Below are 17626 nucleotides of genomic sequence, written 5' to 3'. Positions count from 1 at the left end.
ATTAATCGCAAATCCATCGCAAACTACTCAAAACATAGCAATTCCCTCGCAAATAAAAACTTTAAACCCTTGAACCTAAACCCTTAAGACTAATTACATTACCTGTTAATGATTAAAATGATATCATTCAAGATTTATAATCAAAGATAGGGCACTAATGACAATTGCAAATCCTAAACCCTAAAGACTTTGCGAGGGATTTGCTACGTTCCCTCGCAATTTGCTCGCAAAACTCTAAATATGAAAATTTATATTAATTAATGTTTGTGATGCTTTTGCGAGGGACTCTAGTAAATCCCTAGCAAATTTTGCGTTGGAGTTGCGACGCCGTTAATTTCCTATATAACTAAAAAACCTAGTTTGAGCGAAGTTCAAACCCAACACTCGCAGCCGACAAACCCTAAACAGTTTTTTTCTTCTTTGGTTTCTTCTTCTTCCGATTTCATTCTTGTCCGGTTATCTACTCCTCCTCCCATCCCTTCTCCGGTTGTCTACTCCTTCTCTCATCCCTTCTCCGGTTGTCTACTACTCCTCCCATCCCTTCTTCGGTTGTCTACTCCTCCTCTCATCCCTTCTTTGGTAGTCTACTCCTCCTCCCATCTCTTCTCTGGTTAGTCTACTCCTCCTCTCATCCCTTCTCCGGCTAGTCTCCTCCTCCTCTCTCTTCTTTTGTTGTTAGGGTTCTTATTAGATCAATCTGTGTAGGGTTTCGATTTAGGGTTTTTCGATTTAGGGCTTTTATTTAAATTTTAGGGTTTCGAATTCGATTTTGGTTTTCGAATTCGATTTTGGGTTTTGAATTCGATTTTGTGTTTCGAATTCAATTTTGGGTTTCGAATTCAATTTAGGGTTTTTATGTAATTCAATTTTAGGGTTTCGAATTACAATTTTAGGGTTTTTACCTAATTCGAATTTAAGATTTTAATCTAATTTGGTTTTAGGGTTCTAATTATATCAATTTTAGGGTTTTTACCTAATTCGAATTTAGGGTTTTAATCTAATTTGGTTTTAGGGTTCTAATTATATCGAATTTGAGGGTTTTAATTTAGTTTTTTGGAATTGTTTTTTTAGATGTCTTCTCAAGAGAACCAAAATCATTCTGGCGGCCAAAACGTTTACAGAAGATTTATATCTTCTCAAGGGCTATCTCCTCCCATCCCTTCTCGAAGGTTACCTTCTTTTGCCTCTGCTCCAAGGGTAGCTTCTCCCGCCTCCTCGCAAGGTACCTCACCGGTGATCCAAGATAATCGTCAAGGAACCTCACCATCGGTGGAAGATCATCTTCCACCACAGCAATCGACTTCGCGTGTCAACGATGTGTCTCCTCTGACCTCTTTTTTTACTTTGGAAGAGCTACTTGCAAGTCCCGGTCGTGCTATCTTAAAGAAACTGGACCCTAAACTCCCTCTGGGTACTCTATGGTAAGAATGTAGTTAGGGTTGTCTAATTTTTTAGATCTATTTTCATTGATCCTCATTCCCTCTTTTCTTGTGTTTTGTAGGTTTGACCAGGATCCTTCGGTTGCTGCTACTGTTTGGGCCATCTTTGAAAGAGATTTCAAAGAATTTCATGCCAATTGGACCCAAACACCATGTGCGGTTGTAAACCGGTGGTTTGAAACGTTTGCGGTAAGTTAAATATTTGTTGATGTGTTTAAATTACATATTTTGTTTTTACTTACTTGATTCTGATTCTGATTCTGATTCATGTTATGTTTTTACAAGCAAACATATAACTGAGACCAGTCCATCAATGGGAGAGTTCGAGCCGAGTTTGAAAGCAAGTTGAAGACCCGAATGACTGATCAAATGTCTCGGTGGAAGTCTAAGTGGAGAGTAAAAGGTGATGATGCAAAGCCGCGGTGGCTTGATCCTACAATATGTGAAGGCTTGGTCAAATTTTGGTGTGAACCAAAATCTGAGGAAAAGAGTATCAACAGTCGAGATTCTCAATACAGTGATCCTGATGGCACTGGAATGCATAAACACCGGTCTGGTCAGACCTCCTTTAAAGCCCGTGCACGAAAACATGTAAGTATGTTAAGTTAGTTATTTAGTACAATTACCTATAAATTCTTGCTTTAGTCTAATACTTTGTTGTTTCATATCTTTGTTTAGTCGGAGATGACTGGTGAGACACTTCCTGATTTCTTGAAAGTCCTAGAAGATACTCATAGTAAACCTGATGGGTCGTTTATGGATGGATTATCTGAGAAGGTATACCATCGAGGATAACTGAGGCTGAAACTGGGCTATGCTCAGGGGACAATATAGAGAGTAGTGCTTCTGGCGGATTTTCAGTTAGTATAAAGAACCAAATTTTTGCTGAGGTAAATTCTTGAACTTTACATTGTGTTTTGGTTTTCACTTGTTTCATATCCTTGAACTTTACATTGTGTCTCTGTGTTTTGTTGTTTGCAGGTTGCTCCGAAGAAGAAAAACAGGATATATGGAGTCAGTAATATGCAAACTGAAGCATCTTCAGCTCATGTTGTTCTCACGCCTACTTCGACTGAAGATCCAGTCATTCTAGCTGAGAAGCTTTCTCAGGCCGAAGCTGTTCTTGCGAGTCAGTCTACTCAGTTAGAAGATTATGCATTGAAGTTGCAACAAAATACTCAGAAGATGCATTGCTACGATGCCTACTTCGATTATCTATCTGAGAAGGACCCTGAATTTGCTGCAAGATTTCCCCGACCTGAGACTGATGCCACCATTGATACCGGAGCAGGAGATACCACGAGACCAGCGTAGAGTCTCTTGTTCTTGAACTTTACTTCTGTTTGATGGTCTCTTGTTCTTGAACTTGAACTTGTAGTTGTGTTTCAATTTATATTTTGAACTTATGTTTATGTAATTTTAACAACATTTTGTAATTTACAAGTTTATTTTCAGTTTTAATTAAAAGTTTTTTTTTGGCTAATTATGAATTTTAGTTTGCATAATTAGAAAATAATCATAATTAATTTGCATAATTTGAAAATAATCATAATTAAAAAATGTATAATTCATCATTAAAACCTCAGTTGTTGCTACGGAAATAAAAGTTGCAAAGACATCGCAGAGTTTGCGAGGGAATTGCTTGAATTAAGTTGCAAGGAATCTGCTATTGATATTGTCCCTCGCAATTTGCGTTGTTTTTCGAGGGCATTTTTTTCCTCGCAAAAGTTGCAAGGGATTTGTGACGTTGACCAATTTGCGAGAAGTGATTTGCAAGGGAAGTGTGTTCCTCGCAATTTCCTTGTTTTTGCCTATTTGCAAGGGATTTGCTATGAATTCTTCCATCGCAATAGGCGTGTTTTCTTGTAGTGCATCGAGTATAGTCGAATAGAATATATTATATCGAGTTCTAGAAGATATGAATCAGAGTCATTTTCAACAACAATTAAAGTCTTTTTATTAGTCAAGAGTAACGCAATGTGCATTTTGGAGTTTCATCAAAAGGATGATAGTCACCGACAAGTGTATGAAGGAGTGACGTAACATATTTTATCTGTTAGCTTATAAGTCTAAAAATAGCTTGGTTACTCTCCACTTTTTCATCAAAAAATTTTCAATTTCCTTTATTTGTCTCAGTAGCTGTAATGAAAATGTTTATCCACTCTATAAACTCTATGATAGAATATATTTCATTTGTCAAAAAAAAGTTGTTCATATTTTATTATGATAAATCAAATCTATTATAGTTTTAAAATTTAATTAAAGAAGTTATATGTTATTTTTATCTTTATAACTTATAAAATAAAATTATATATCTTTAAGTTCCATTATGCATTAAATAATATATTTAAATATTAATTTTCATTTATATTAGTTGAAATTACAATAATTATTAAAATCATAGCTAGAATATAACTATTCAGTTATATATATATATATATATACATATATATAGAGAGAGAGACTCCATCTCTTCATTTTTACACACCTTGACATTTCTTATGAGTTATGTTATGTTAACTATATCTTTGATCATGGTTTTATATGTTATTTTTGTGTTCTTGCATTTTTAATTTATCTTATGAGTTATTTTTAACAAATTTTTTTTATGAGTTTATGTAAATTTATGCTTAATTTTAAGAGAATATAACGTATTATTATCATTTATGATTTTATTATTGTCACTATTATAGATTATATAAACAAATATAACTAATTATAAACCTGAATGTAATATTAAAATGTTTTAATATTAGAATGCATTAAAAATAATATTATGATATTGGTGAGAGACTTATTGGATCTCTCACAACTTTATATCCTCTTACATATTGAATTAGTTGATGATTTTTTTTTAAAAATATTTTCTCATTTTTGTTTTGATGTATTACTCTTATCTTATAATAAATAATATTTTAGTGCTTATTTTACAATTACTTACTTGAAAGATATATTTTTACCATCATACAAATACTCTTTAATAGACATAACACTAATGTTAGTTTCATATCACATATTTGTCTTAAATTACGCCATAGATTCATTTTAATCCTATATATACAATATGAAAATAGGAAATAACTTTTAATTCATATTATTTTGATGAAATCTAAAACAAAATTAAAGTTCTATTATATTATGTTATGCATATTTTTATCAAATTCAATAAATTTAAATTTAAATGATTTGATCTATATATGTCTTTGCTATACAGGTATCTATAACAAAGTTTAAATTATTTGATTAATAAGTGAAAACATGTCATTTTTCATATAAACAAAATTAATGTATTATTTTTTTAAAAAAATATCTAAAAACCTAAATCATAAATATAATATGCTGACGTGTAGCTACTGACATGGCATGATGATATGTTATCGTTGGAGAAACTCCATTCATATTTCATATTTAAGTTTATATGTATTAAGATCACATCTATTTCTTACAAAGATCATGTGGTTTAATAATTTTAGTTTATTTGATTTGGTTATACTATAATCGATTAACATCTGGTTATATTTTCATATTTCCCATATAATTTAAAACTGAAATACAATTATGTTAATAAACAAATTTTGATTTAGGTTTCTGTAATCATTTTGTACATTCCTAATTTCTCTCAATATGATTCATGGTTTTAGAAAACTAACGTATGTAGAATGATTATGATAAAATTTATAATTAGAGAAATTAGGTTAGCCGTTTTTTAGCTAATTTAAAATTTATAATTAGAGAAATTAAGTACAATATGATTCTGAATTTCAAAGGCGGATTTTCCTATATCTCTTCATGGTTAGCCGTTTTTTTGCTAAATATTTCATAATAAAACAGTAAACCAAGTTATTCCTAAATATGAGCACGTGGACTTAGTATAAAGAAATTTTCAAAGCTAATATCCTTTTAGGTAGTTGATAGTATATTTTGATAAATTTTGAAGTTGATTACAAAGAATGTAATATATAACGTGTTTTTGTTTTGTTATTTGATGTTTTTACTGAAAGAATATGAGTGCGACATACAATATTTAAGGCAAAAGATACTATGCGGATCCATTACACGGTTCCAAACACATCATAGAATGCTTGAATGATTTGGTTAGAAAATCCCAATTGTTAAAAAAAAAAAAGAGAATCACTCTTCTAAGTGTTTCACGAGTATGTAGGCGTCGAAGGAATGCTGGAACATATAGCTCGGAGGCGTAAGAACAAAAATTTGTTTATTTGCATCAAGCTTTCGATTTGATTGAAATAGAATCACATAAATTAATGTTGGAATGTCGAAGTAATTAGTATATAGTATCAAGTTTTATGTAACCATTTTGTACATTCCTAATTTCTCTCAATATGATTCATGGTTTTAAAAAACTGATGTAAAATTTGTAATTAGTGAGTAAGAATTTCATGCCGCAAATACTCACCTTTTGCATTAGTTATATGTAGGCATTAGCACAGTTACAGTTATTACTGTAATTTGTGAGTAAACATGATTATGACAAAATTTGTAATTAGTGAGTAAATTCGCCTTTTATTATTTGAGTATTTCAAATTTTTGATTTAGATTTGGTTTAGTGGTATTTATGAGAATTTTCTTTAAATAAGTAAGTATATATAATTATATTTCGTATATTATTCAATTTCGGTTTAAATTCTGCTTTGGTTCTTCTGATTTAAGAGTCTAAGATCTGATATAATATTTTCTCGGTTTTGGATTTGGTTTTTTTTTTCTCCATCTTGGTTTGCTTCTTTGATTCCAGATATCTTGCTTAAATATAATAGTGATATTTTTAGGGTGGATTTGTGTAATAACCAAAACAAAAAAAAGTAAGAAGAATATAACCAATTAATCAGAAAAATTAGGTGATTAACCATTGCCCAATGAAAAATAACCAAAAGGGCAGTTTGGTGGCAATAGAGAATGGTGGTGGTTAGTGGCCGGAGGAGGGATCCGGCGGTGGTCCGAAGGCTGGTCCGGAGGTGGTGCTCCGGCGGTGGTCCAATGGTGAAGGAGTCCGGCGGTGGTAGTCCGGTGTTGGTCCAATGGTGAAGGAGTCCGGCGGAGGTTGTCCGGCGGTGTACCCGGTGGCGGTGGTCTGACGGCAGAGATGCTCATGTGGTGGTCCGACGGAGGTTTTCCAGCGGAGTCCCTGCAGCGGTGTTCCGGCGAACGGAGATGATAATGATGGTGGTGGGGTGGTTGTTAGGAGATAGAGGAGAGGATGATAGTGTTAAATAAAGGATAAAATAGTATATATTGTAGATTATATAGTCTGTATAATATTTATATGGTTAGTGTAGTTAGATATTTAATTTTTGTTTTTTTCTTAGTTACTTTTGCCAGTTTCTCTATTTTTTATGTATTATAAAAATGATGGTAATTATGAATCAAAAGAAAATAAGAATGTTATTTTTTTTAAAATCTGGAGGGAAAAAGGTGGAAAGGAAAAATGATGACATGCAACATGAGTAATGATGTACTCAACCTTGTGTAAACAACAAACATTACAATATTCTTTGAGCCTTGAAAATATGAATTTACCACAAGTGGGCCAAATAACATTGTCTATAAACCTAATCTATAGTATAAAACTAAACCAAACCCAAATCAAAAATTTTCTCTATAAACAAACCTGAATATCGGAATATCCCATGCCTAATTCATAATTATATTCTGTATCATCAAACTCCTAATCTTGTTTAATGAAAATGATGAAGGAGACATGGTCCACCTTAGTAATTTTGACTACGTTTTACTAAGTGATGAACCAATGAAATAATAACACGTCAGCTGATGTTACTTTTTTCAGTCCGCTGTCAAAATAAAAAAAAACGACGGTCACAGTTTATTAATTTTATTAGTTTATTTTTTTTTGAGAAGACACCAAAAAAAAAAAAAAAAAAAAGGGTGTGTGGGAAAGGAACCCACCATTGAAATTGGGGGAAGGAGAGAGGCCAACAAAAAAAAAAAAAAACCCTTCTTTTTCGCTGGCTTACTCGTGCCCTTGTCGGCTTACTTCGCCGGAAATCTGAATAATCCTTTTCACCGGAGACTCTCTCTCTCTTACCCAAACCTAGTCTCGTTCCTTCTCCGTCTTCCCTTTTTTGGGTTTTTCTTTGTTTTTTTTTTACTTACGAGTTTTGTAAAACTCAGTTCTTGGTGACGCCGTCGTCAGAGAGAGAGAGAGAGAGAGAGAGAGAGAGAGAGAGAGAGAGAGAGAGAGAGAGAGAGAGAGAGAGAGAGATTGAAGTAGTAGAAATTGAGGTTGAGATATGTATGTAGTGCCTCCTCCTCAGCGATCTGACTCTGGATCGAATGGTGATTTAAGGGTTTACCAAACTTGGAAAGGCAGCAATGTGAGTCCTTTTTTTCTCTTTCTGAGTTTGGGTTTTTCTCATTCTTAAAGCATCTTCTGGTTTTGTTCTTCTTAGTTTGCTTAAGCCTATTTTAGATTTTAGCTATGTCCCAATTTCAACCTAGTTCAAATTGGAACTTGGTTTGTGTAGATAGATAACTTTTGAGTCATTTGGAGAATCCAGTCCAGCTATTGCCTTTTTCGAGAATCCTTGATTTTGATGTCGTTTTCGTATGTTTCACTTGGTGGGCATAAGCTTTTAGAAGCCTTTTGTGGTGGGATGGTTTTAAGCTAAAACAAGGCATTTTCACTTTATCTATATATAGCTCAATCATGGTTTGAGTTACTTTGGTTTGTAATTTGAGATTAGTTATATATAGTTTGATGCCTGTTTATAAGGAGGTTTTCTCTTTCTAGATGATTCTGGTTATTGAGAAATGCTTTATTCTTGATAGTTTCTCTTCTACTGGAGTGTTAAAGTTTCTTCCTTCAAATTTGATTAGCTTTACTCATTTCCCCCTTTTTTTTTTATTGCAGATATTCTTTCTTCAGGGAAGGTTTGTATTTGGGCCAGATGTAAGATCACTGGCGCTGACCATTTGTCTCATTGCTGTCCCCGTTACAATTTTCTGCATCTTTGTTGCAAGGAAGTTAATTGATGACTTCTCTGATAGCTGGGGAGTATCAATAGTAGCTGTCGCCGTTGTGTTCACCATTTATGTAAGTGTATAGTCTTTCCCGCTTTGCATATGTTCTCTATAAGCTGATGCTTTCATTTTGTTGTATTCACCAAGTTTTTGATTTTCCATACAATTCTGTTTCTTTCCTCAGGATTTAATTCTTCTGCTGCTTACATCCGGAAGAGATCCAGGTATTATTCCAAGGAATGCTCATCCTCCAGAGCCTGAAGCTCTTGATGGCAACATGGATGCAGGGGCTGGCCAGACCCCGCAGCTACGACTGCCTCGCATTAAGGAAGTAGAGCTCAATGGAGTCACGTTTAAGGTCAAATACTGTGACACTTGCATGCTCTATAGGCCGCCTCGGTGCTCTCATTGCTCAATTTGCAACAACTGCGTAGAAAGGTTTGATCATCACTGCCCTTGGGTTGGCCAATGTATTGGGATGGTAAGTCACAGTCCAACTGAAACTGTCTTCAAACTATTCACATTAACCAATTCCCTAAAAACTATCTCATATTTGTGATGGTTGTTGCAGAGGAACTACCGATTCTTCTTCATGTTTGTCTTCTCCACTACACTTCTCTGTATATATGTGTTTGCCTTCTGCTGGGTCTATATAAGAAAGATTACGGATTCAGAGCATACAACCACTTGGAAGGCAATGCTTAAAACTCCTGCCTCCATTGTTCTGATAATCTACACATTCATATCAATGTGGTTTGTTGGTGGCTTAACAGTGTTCCATCTGTATCTCATCAGCACGAACCAGGTACGTATCTACCAATCCAATCCTGATTCCTCTATTTTGGAAATTTCGGAATGGCTGTAACTGTTGATTTCCTTTGTTTAATGCAGACTACATATGAGAATTTCCGTTACAGATATGATCGGCGAAGCAACCCACATAACAAGGGAGTGGTTAATAACTTTAAAGAAACGTTTTGTTCCTCAATCCCTCCTTCAAAGAATGACTTCAGAGCTATGGTCCAGCGAGAACCTCCATTGCCTCCTAGATCGGTAGCAGGCGGTTTTATGAGTCCAAACATGGGTAAAGCCAATGATGACATTGAAATGGGAAGGAAGGCTGTTTGGGCAGACATGGGACCGACAATGCCAGATCATGGTGACGGTAAACATGGTAACAATGAGCGGTTACATGTTAAGGACGGTGAGTTAGGCGAGCTATCTCCAGAGATTAGGACAACAGTTGATGAACAGAGTGATAGGCCGGGTATGCACCCGAGACGCTCAAGCTGGGGAAGGAAAAGCGGAAGCTGGGACATGTCACCAGAAGTTATGGCCTTAGCAGCCAGAGTAGGAGAACAAAACCAGAACGGCGGAGGAAGCAGCAGCGGAAGCGGTTTAGTAACTGAGAACCGGCCTACATAATTGAATACACGGTTTAGAACTGAATGAAGAAAGAACAGAGTCGAAATTTCGGTATGGTGAACACAGGTTTAGAGAAAATCTGAGGGGAGTTTACTTTTTCTTTGCTATTTCAAATGTGTGTTTTTGGATTATTCAACTTAAAATCAGTCTTGTGGTTTGTGGTGGGAAAGAACTTGCTAATGTTCTTAATGTGGAAAGTGGTTGTGTTGGGTTGGGTTGGCTTTGTTGTGGTAAGCAGAGGTTGAATTGGTGTGCTGTTTGTATGAGTGAGCTTCTTCTGGATTTGTTTTTTTTTTCTTCTACTTTTCTTTTAGCTGTATGTTAATACATTTAACCAGAGATCTATGTTTTAAGGTATTAGAGAAAAACAAAAGAATTCTCTTATTATCAAGAAGCTGAAGCCGAATTATTAAGACATGTGGACCAAAAGACAGAACATTTTTATAGTTGTTCACTGAAGCATGTCTCTACAGTTAATGCATAAGAGCCCCTTAATGTTCTTGTTGATTTTTGTTCTATATTAATTCAATTTGTTTCTCCTCTAAATTAATGCAATTTGTTTTTATTTCATAGGACAAGGTTACAGAAGAAGAGTGTGCTAAGGTCTCTACAGAGTCAAAGATAAAGTCAAGAAAATGTCCAAATCAATAATTAAAGCCTTGAATTATAGAGTTTTAATCAATTTTCTGAAAATCTAAAACAGCAGATCATAAAGACAGGATCTTAAAGAGAGTCGATAAGATTTTCATCAGTACTATATACATATATATATAGATGGAGAGACAAATATATACAACATATATATATTAATATAACAATGGACCATAGTTCAATTGAAATGTCACTATTATCATTTAGTAGCCTCTGCTCCTCTTTATTAGGAACCTTACTTGTGATAAAACCACCATGTAAGAGAGCTCTAAAACCTCTGAAACTATTATTTTCATCTTTTATCTGTCTGTCCTCTAAATTCACTTTCAACATCAGAGAGCCCTAAGCTTATTTTTTTTTCCTTTTCATTCAGACACTTATTACACCAAAAACCTTCAATGGCAACTTAAACCAAGTGAGTTTCTTTGTATTTTTGCTACTTCTCTTTCTCCCTCTCTCTTTCCCTTGAACACTGAAGAGCCTTAAGGTCCATCACATGATAGAGACAAGCTCTTCTGTTTATATAAGAGACACCAACACTTAAATACCAATTTAAGCAGGTGGGTTTCCTTTGTCTTCTCTTTAAACCCATATTAGCTGATAGAGTTCAAATTTTATTGCTCTTTTAACTCGTCTTCTCAATCTCTCTGTTTTTTTTCAAAGGCCTCAAAAGTATGTATAAGAATCAGTTGCAAGAGCTAGCACAGAGAAGTTGTTTCAATCTCCCATCATATACATGCACAAGAGAAGGACCAGATCATGCTCCAAGATTCAAAGCTAGTGTAAACTTCAATGGTGAGATATTTGAAAGCCCAAGCTATTGTTCCACTCTCAGACAAGCTGAGCATTCAGCTGCGGAAGTTGCTCTTAGTGCTCTCTCTTCCAAGGGTCCTTCAAAATCTCTAACTGCTAGGGTTCTAGTAAGTCTTCCCTAAAAGCATGAAAAGTTATTTCTCATGTTTGAATCATGCTTTCAAAGTGCTAACGATGTTTGGTTGTTTTTTCTAAGGATGAGACTGGGATCTACAAGAATCTGCTTCAGGAGACAGCACATAGAGCTGGTCTTGATTTACCGGTTTACACAAGTGTGAGATCAGGACCTGGTCACATCCCAACATTCTCTTGCAATGTGGAGCTTGCTGGAATGAGTTTTAAGGGAGAATCAGCAAAGACTAAGAAGCAAGCTGAGAAGAATGCAGCCATTTCAGCTTGGTTCTCCTTGAGAAAAAGTACCAAACACTAACCTTCCAAACTATTTACTCAATCTTTGTTGTTATGTCTCTCATTTCACACTTTCCTACACAGTGCCAAGCTTGGCCCCACTGAAAGGTGAAGAGAAGGAACAAGAGGTAGTTGCAAGAGTCCTCTCAAGATTTAGACCCAAAGAAGTCAGAAGAAGGGAACCAAACCAGTCAAGAAGAAGAACAGTCATCAGAACAATTCGCCAAAACACAACAACCACAAGAGACTTGTTGTGTGAGAAACTCAGATCGATCAATCTGTATACCAATGAAGCTTCATCTTCATCGCCCTCACCACCACCGAGATTCTGGCCTTCAAGAACAAATCTCCCACAACAAGAATCCAAAGTCAAATCATTGCTAGAGAAGTGTCAAGAATATGCAGAGAGGAAACAGAGCCTAGATGATTCTGTTCCTCCTAAGCCAGAGTTGATAATCAAATCGTCTACTTTACCATCATTATCAGTGGAGTCGAGAAGAAACAACCTTTTGCCCTTTCCAAGTTTTGGGTTAAACCATCAGAAACTGGCTCCAGCTGTTCGCATCAGATCAGTGATCCCAGTTTGTTCAGCTCCTCCACCAAAACCTAACCCTAACCCTACAAATCCATCGACACCATCACCGTCCACCACAAGGGAGAGAGCCAAGAGAAGTCTCTGAGATGCAAGATTATCGAATTAGGATTAGAATCAAAATCTTATGATTAAAGGTCGTGCCTTTAGATAAACCCATGATTAAAGGTTGTGTCTTTATATTAACCCATGTCAAGGATTTGACTGTAGAGATTAGAGAAACGGGTAAAAAAAGCAGTCATGGGTTTCAGTATGTTCGTGTAAACTTTGACTTTTTTTTTGGAGTTTTAGTTTTTTTTTTTTTTTTTGAATTTTTACGGCCTGACATGAAATCAATGTTCTGAATTGCACGTAGAACAAAAAAAAAGGGAGAGAGAGAGAGAGAGAGAGCAATAAATGAAAGGAGAGTGTGTGGGGAGGGGAGAAGAAGGTGAAATTAATGGCGTTTGTTTTTGGCCATTAATGCGCCGATTGCTCTGCTTCTCCTTCTTCTTCATTCATTAATTGGGCTCTGTAACATCTGTTTTTTTTTTTTTGTTTTTTTTTGTTTTTAACATAATTTGTTCTTGTCGTTTTAAAATATTCGGTTATATATGTCAAAATCTCAGGTAAACTTTTTTTAATTAATCGAAATTGTTAAAAAAAAATTATAAAATTGAGAGGAATATATGTTGTTGTTAAAATCCCTCAAAAACCAATTTAGCAACTAGCTAATAAAGAAAATGAGAGATGCTAAAGATGTTAAATTAGCGATAAGAAAATAAACATGAACTTTTACTAGATTTGTAGAATTTGTTAGAAATTCCATACAATAAAATCTCAAATCTAAGGGTTTGGTAAGAGGTTTAAGGTTTGTCTAAAACTTGTTATCTGTAAGATGATGAATTAGTGGTTTTGCTATGAAAAGATAAGGAATAAAATAACCTACTTTACTAAAAAGGTTTTTTGATTCACTAATTTTAGTCAAGAGATAAGACCATCTCCCATTTAAATTGGTGGTTCTTTTGTTTTGTTTGGTTAATTAACAAAAAAAATAAATGATTTTGACTTTCTTGTTTCGTTAGTGTCAATGGACGTTATCTTCGTCTGACTAATTTTTTCTCTGGTCAACTATTTGTTCCCTATCTTTGCTCCGACTTTTCCCTACAAAATGGGTTGTGGTGTTTCAAGGCCGGAGACAGATGAAGGAGGAGAGGAAGGTGGGGATTTGAAGATTATAACTCGGAAAGGATCAATCGGTAAAGATAGCGAAACTGCTGATAGTTTCGTTTCGGATAAAGAGCTTCCTGAGATATCATCAACACATAGTAAAAATTCCAAAACCAATGGTGAAAAGACGAGTAAAGAGGATGAAAATGAATGTAAAGATGAAGAAGAGAAAGGAGACGAGCTAAAAAATTCACCCGCATCTCCCAGTTTTCGTATTTATTGCGTTTTCCCTAGAGATCCTAATGATGACAGTTAAGTTTCGTTTGTTTGCTAATGTTTCTTATAATATTTTGTTGCAAGGACCTAAACTACATTTGGTTTGATACTAATGCAACTGTTATATATGACTTTCAGACGATGACTTGCAACGGAACAAGCACATTTCAGACGAAAACAAGGTATATATTATAGTAATTATATTACACGAAAACACAAATTTGAATGCTTGAAAAGTTGAGTTTGGTAACAACAATAAACAAAACTCAAATTAAACATATACTGGGATACAAACTTCATATGCATGCAATATCTTGTTTTCTGTTTGCATATTGCGTTTGAATATGTAACGTACTAACGCTTTTATAAATTATAATGTACGTTTCTTAATTAAGGAGCAGAAAGGGAAGAGACAAGCAGCAGTAGGAACGAAAATAAGAAGAAGGTTTAACAAAGTCAAAAAGCTTCTAATACCTCCAAATGTACCTTCCTCCACAGCTAATCGCGGTTGATTTAATTGTCATTTTTTTTTCATTCTTTATATTAAACAAATTGAGGTTTAGAGAGAAACTATGGGATTTTTTTAACCATTCTTTTACACTTCTCGTTTTTTTTTTAACCATTCTTTTAGAATTCTTACTCATCAGATTACGTAATTCTCCCACATGCAAACAAGCTACGATTAAATTAAAAACTCAAACCTTAAGATTATTCCCAAACGTGACTGAAACTCAACATCTTGAAAGGAGATATAAATCCCTAGAAACAGTTTCGAACAAAGACCCTCCTAACATGTTATACGTTTTTCATCATTTGAATTGAATTTGGCATGAATTTGTATTCTTGACAACACTTTTCAAATCCTTGACCACCACACGCCTATCTTCAAGACTGATGTGTTTTAAGGTGAAAGTAGCTCTCTTCAAATATTTTGTGTTACTTAGGATGTATTTCGCCACCTCAATCTCATCTTGTCGATCCCATTTGTAGCTTTCCCACATGAATGTCTCCACATGAAGCAACAAGCACTCAGGAACATTCTTTGGTTGATTCCATTCTCCACGAGCCACAAAATCGTCTATCCAACCTCGCTGAGGGGGAAAATACAACGCATGTTATTACTATATATATATCAGCAAATCTAAAAACCAAGCTGGCAATATTACAGGCATATATGAACATTAATTTGCTTACACTGTTGAGGTTGAGGACTTGCAATTTAGGAGAACTATCGAGCATGAGGGTAAGAAGATTCCGCCACGTTACTTTATTTGTAAGCTCCAAGTATACAAGATGGTTGAAGATGATGCTACCGGTAGGAAACTTCACCTACGAGCATAAGACAGTATTAGTACAAAAAGAATAATGTAATAGCAACGTAATCGATTACAAGACAACATGAAATCTACCTTCACGGGTGATAAAGCCAAGGAAAGACGTTTGGCTGAAGTGAGAGGTCCCAGAAGGTTCTCATCGATTATGTTATTGAAATGAGTTATACTGGCCTCCACCAGCTCAGGTACGTTCTGAATCAAACAAGACTCTGGAGCATTGAGCCCTAGAATCTTCAAGTATTTCAAAGAAGGAGCACTTATCACATAATGTTGATTTCGAAGCTAGTTATTATAAATTGATAGTCTCTGTAAGGATGACACTGCAATAATGTAAGTTTTCACACTGCTACCCAGATCTCTATGCACTTCCAAATTTTCAAGATTAGGGCAGCCAGATAAAAGGTTAAGAACAGAATCATCGTCGTTGAATTCCACACCGTCAAGGTGCAGAGTTCTGAGGGATTTCATACACACTGTTGAAGGGACATCCGTAATAGCCGCCCTAGTCTTGAGTTTCAAAGTCTCTAGTGTTTCACAGTTAAACAAGCATCTAGGAAACGTGAAAAACTTGTCAGACTCAACTTCGAGTACCAACTCACGCACATTGCGGGCTAATGCAAGTCCAGTAATGATTCCAGTGTCCAGTACACTGTTACATGTACCTAAACGAACATTGAGATGAAAACTCTGTAAAACCGGAGCCTTATGCGAAAGCAAAGTCCTGAAAACATTCCCGAGTTCAAGTCCGCGAAAGCAATCAAACTTGAGTTTAGGCAGCATCTTCCAATGAGACTTCCATTGTTTAGACAAAACACTCGTGGCTATGGAAACTTTTATAGGAAGCAGAGACAATATCTGCAAAATCAGAGCTTCAGGCAATTCACTGATCCTGTCCTCATTCACAACACCTACACTATTCACTGATCCTGTCAAAATCCAAAACGAAACAAGATTAATTTAAAGATTAATGAGGTTTTGAAGCTTTAATTATTGTCACACTTGTAAGAAACCCTAAAAACAGACAAAAGAGACTAACCATCGTTTCATTGGATCAGAATTCTGTTGAAATCGCCTTATTCTGTTGAATTCTCGCACAAACAAGACATGCGCTTCTTCGACCTCCAAACGCAGAAGAGAATCAGAAGGTTTCCAAGGATGAGAAGGCCTAGCCGCCTAGGAGACTCCGTCGTAGAGAATGGGTCTCTTTTTTTTTTTTTTTGTTTTTAATCAAGCTTATATATATAATAATAATTATATATTAGCCATCTTTTATTTTTAATGATAAAATTAAAATTCAAAATATTATTTTCATTATAATTTTGTTATATTAACTAAACAACGAGTATTGACGAAAAACAAAAACTAAATAACGAGTATTGTTATTGTTTCATTAAATCCAAAACCAGATGGATTCCGACTAAAACTTGAACCCAAGTACACGTTTGAACTCTTTGGCGTCTCGCAGTATATAAGAAGAAGATTTTTGGATGATACATGATACGTGCCAACAAAGGAAACTATCAATCATGTCTGTGCCCTCTCAATCATGAAGATGGTAGAAGAGAAAATCATCCTTTGTTTCTTTCGAAGAAGAAGATATGGTTTAAGTCTTGCTCAAGATTTTAAATGGATCAGTGAAGATATAAGCATTATTAACCTTTGCGAAGAAATCAGACTTTGGAGTTCCAAATTTCATCTTTGCAAAATTATCCATAATCAACGCGATGAATCAAATGAAACAAGTTTTAGGGAACAGGGCACTCAGCCAGAGCATAGGAAACCAAACGAAAATCAAACTTAAACCAAACGTAACAAAAACCAAATTTTCCTTGTTGGGGATGGGGACATAAGAACGGGTTCCATTAAAACCAACCAATGATGTTTATCTTTCGTAAAACTTAACCATTCCTCAATGTGACACTCTTCTAGCTGGCAGATACCGTAAATGTTTTAGAAGATTGTTGTCTCAATGGTTCACCCATTCCTTGTAATCTAATATGCTAGTTGACTTGTATTATCTTCACTTTGGCTTTTTGTTGTTGTTGTTGTTGTTGTTGTTGGCCATATAAGCTCCTTGCCCCTCAGATTTTGTAAATAACAATGTTCCTTTTGGTCACATCAATTCACATTTTATCCCGAAAAAAAAACAAAGAAGAAAGAAATTCACATTTTGTTGAGAGCTTTAATGATCTCTATAGACTCCATTTTCTTTTCACGCTGTAATTTCCCACCTACATGGTTAAACCCCTCATTGTATAATAACTATGCTTAATAAAATATTATTTTCGTCTAGAAAACGTTGAAGTAACATCATAGTAAAAGTGATTTGTGAAACATGCAAGACTCTTTTACTAACAAACAAAATTCACTTGACCAGAAGAAGGCTGGCATGATTAATTCGAAACCCCTGACCACAATTTCTAACTCCTCAAGAGTGTCAAGTCCCTCGTCCAAGTTAAGGCAACAATCATTCAGGAACATATTTTGATTGATTCCATTTCTTAAAGGCCACACGTCTCCCTTCTTAAGCCACTCCTCATAAC

The 17626-nt window shown here is 35.1% G+C and overlaps 4 protein-coding genes and 1 pseudogene across 7 annotated transcripts; 4 read left to right on the top strand and 1 right to left on the bottom strand.

Moving 5' to 3' along the window:
- The first annotated feature begins 1071 nt into the window (after positions 1-1071).
- Positions 1072-2922, top strand: LOC109133470 (uncharacterized). The gene is made up of 5 exons (XM_087455981.1): positions 1072-1421; positions 1502-1628; positions 1725-2030; positions 2118-2329; positions 2421-2922. The coding sequence occupies exons 1-3, from the start codon at positions 1072-1074 to the stop codon at positions 1737-1739; spliced, it is 492 nt and encodes a 163-aa protein (XP_087312107.1). The 3' UTR covers positions 1740-2030; positions 2118-2329; positions 2421-2922.
- A 4367-nt stretch (positions 2923-7289) lies between these two features.
- Positions 7290-10233, top strand: LOC104790337 (putative protein S-acyltransferase 7). Its single transcript, XM_010516067.3, has 5 exons — positions 7290-7789; positions 8326-8508; positions 8620-8916; positions 9007-9240; positions 9327-10233. Exons 1-5 carry the CDS (start codon positions 7706-7708, stop codon positions 9858-9860), a joined length of 1332 nt encoding a protein of 443 aa, XP_010514369.2. The 5' UTR covers positions 7290-7705; the 3' UTR covers positions 9861-10233.
- Positions 10234-10471: 238 nt separating this feature from the next.
- On the top strand, positions 10472-12979 carry LOC104790338 (double-stranded RNA-binding protein 3-like). Of its 2 annotated transcripts, XM_010516068.3 has the most exons (4): positions 10472-11071; positions 11175-11431; positions 11521-11740; positions 11817-12979. In XM_010516068.3, exons 2-4 carry the CDS (start codon positions 11186-11188, stop codon positions 12410-12412), a joined length of 1062 nt encoding a protein of 353 aa, XP_010514370.1. In that variant the 5' UTR covers positions 10472-11071; positions 11175-11185; the 3' UTR covers positions 12413-12979. The 2 variants fall into 2 exon arrangements, with proteins under 2 accessions (XP_010514370.1, XP_087311948.1); XM_087455822.1 differs by lacking the exon at positions 10472-11071 and having other exon boundaries at positions 11082-11431.
- Positions 12980-13330: 351 nt separating this feature from the next.
- LOC104790335 (uncharacterized) lies at positions 13331-14319 on the top strand. Of its 2 annotated transcripts, none has more exons than XM_010516065.2 (3): positions 13331-13784; positions 13888-13931; positions 14145-14319. In XM_010516065.2, the coding sequence occupies exons 1-3, from the start codon at positions 13475-13477 to the stop codon at positions 14259-14261; spliced, it is 471 nt and encodes a 156-aa protein (XP_010514367.1). In that variant the 5' UTR covers positions 13331-13474; the 3' UTR covers positions 14262-14319. The 2 variants fall into 2 exon arrangements, with proteins under 2 accessions (XP_010514367.1, XP_087311949.1); XM_087455823.1 differs by having other exon boundaries at positions 13344-13784; positions 14151-14319.
- A 118-nt stretch (positions 14320-14437) lies between these two features.
- LOC104698670 (putative FBD-associated F-box protein At1g55030) lies at positions 14438-16275 on the bottom strand (annotated as a pseudogene). The gene is made up of 4 exons (XR_015560362.1): positions 16120-16275; positions 15159-16009; positions 14944-15078; positions 14438-14840 (listed from the first exon to the last, which is right to left on the bottom strand). The product of XR_015560362.1 is annotated as a putative FBD-associated F-box protein At1g55030 (transcript).
- Between the last annotated feature and the right edge of the window lie 1351 nt (positions 16276-17626).

Source organism: Camelina sativa, chromosome 6 (genome assembly GCF_030686135.1).
Source record: "Camelina sativa cultivar CO46 ecotype springtype chromosome 6, ASM3068613v1".
In the NCBI taxonomy this organism is placed as follows: domain Eukaryota; kingdom Viridiplantae; phylum Streptophyta; class Magnoliopsida; order Brassicales; family Brassicaceae; genus Camelina; species Camelina sativa.
This window is presented reverse-complemented; position numbering and strand designations above follow the sequence as displayed.

Excerpts from the sequence above, each read along its gene's own strand:
- LOC109133470 (XM_087455981.1), top strand. The coding sequence starts at position 1,072 with ATGTCTTCTCAAGAGAACCAAAATCATTCTGGCGGCCAAAACGTTTAC. Across the intron at positions 1,422-1,501 it reads CTCCCTCTGGGTACTCTATG|GTTTGACCAGGATCCTTCGG; the intron begins GTAAGAATGTAG and ends TGTGTTTTGTAG.
- LOC104790337 (XM_010516067.3), top strand. The coding sequence starts at position 7,706 with ATGTATGTAGTGCCTCCTCCTCAGCGATCTGACTCTGGATCGAATGGT. Across the intron at positions 7,790-8,325 it reads AAACTTGGAAAGGCAGCAAT|ATATTCTTTCTTCAGGGAAG; the intron begins GTGAGTCCTTTT and ends TTTTTATTGCAG. Across the intron at positions 8,509-8,619 it reads CCGTTGTGTTCACCATTTAT|GATTTAATTCTTCTGCTGCT; the intron begins GTAAGTGTATAG and ends TTCTTTCCTCAG.
- LOC104790338 (XM_010516068.3), top strand. The coding sequence starts at position 11,186 with ATGTATAAGAATCAGTTGCAAGAGCTAGCACAGAGAAGTTGTTTCAAT. Across the intron at positions 11,432-11,520 it reads CTCTAACTGCTAGGGTTCTA|GATGAGACTGGGATCTACAA; the intron begins GTAAGTCTTCCC and ends GTTTTTTCTAAG. Across the intron at positions 11,741-11,816 it reads TTGGTTCTCCTTGAGAAAAA|TGCCAAGCTTGGCCCCACTG; the intron begins GTACCAAACACT and ends TTTCCTACACAG.
- LOC104790335 (XM_010516065.2), top strand. The coding sequence starts at position 13,475 with ATGGGTTGTGGTGTTTCAAGGCCGGAGACAGATGAAGGAGGAGAGGAA. Across the intron at positions 13,785-13,887 it reads TAGAGATCCTAATGATGACA|ACGATGACTTGCAACGGAAC; the intron begins GTTAAGTTTCGT and ends TATGACTTTCAG. Across the intron at positions 13,932-14,144 it reads ACATTTCAGACGAAAACAAG|GAGCAGAAAGGGAAGAGACA; the intron begins GTATATATTATA and ends TTCTTAATTAAG.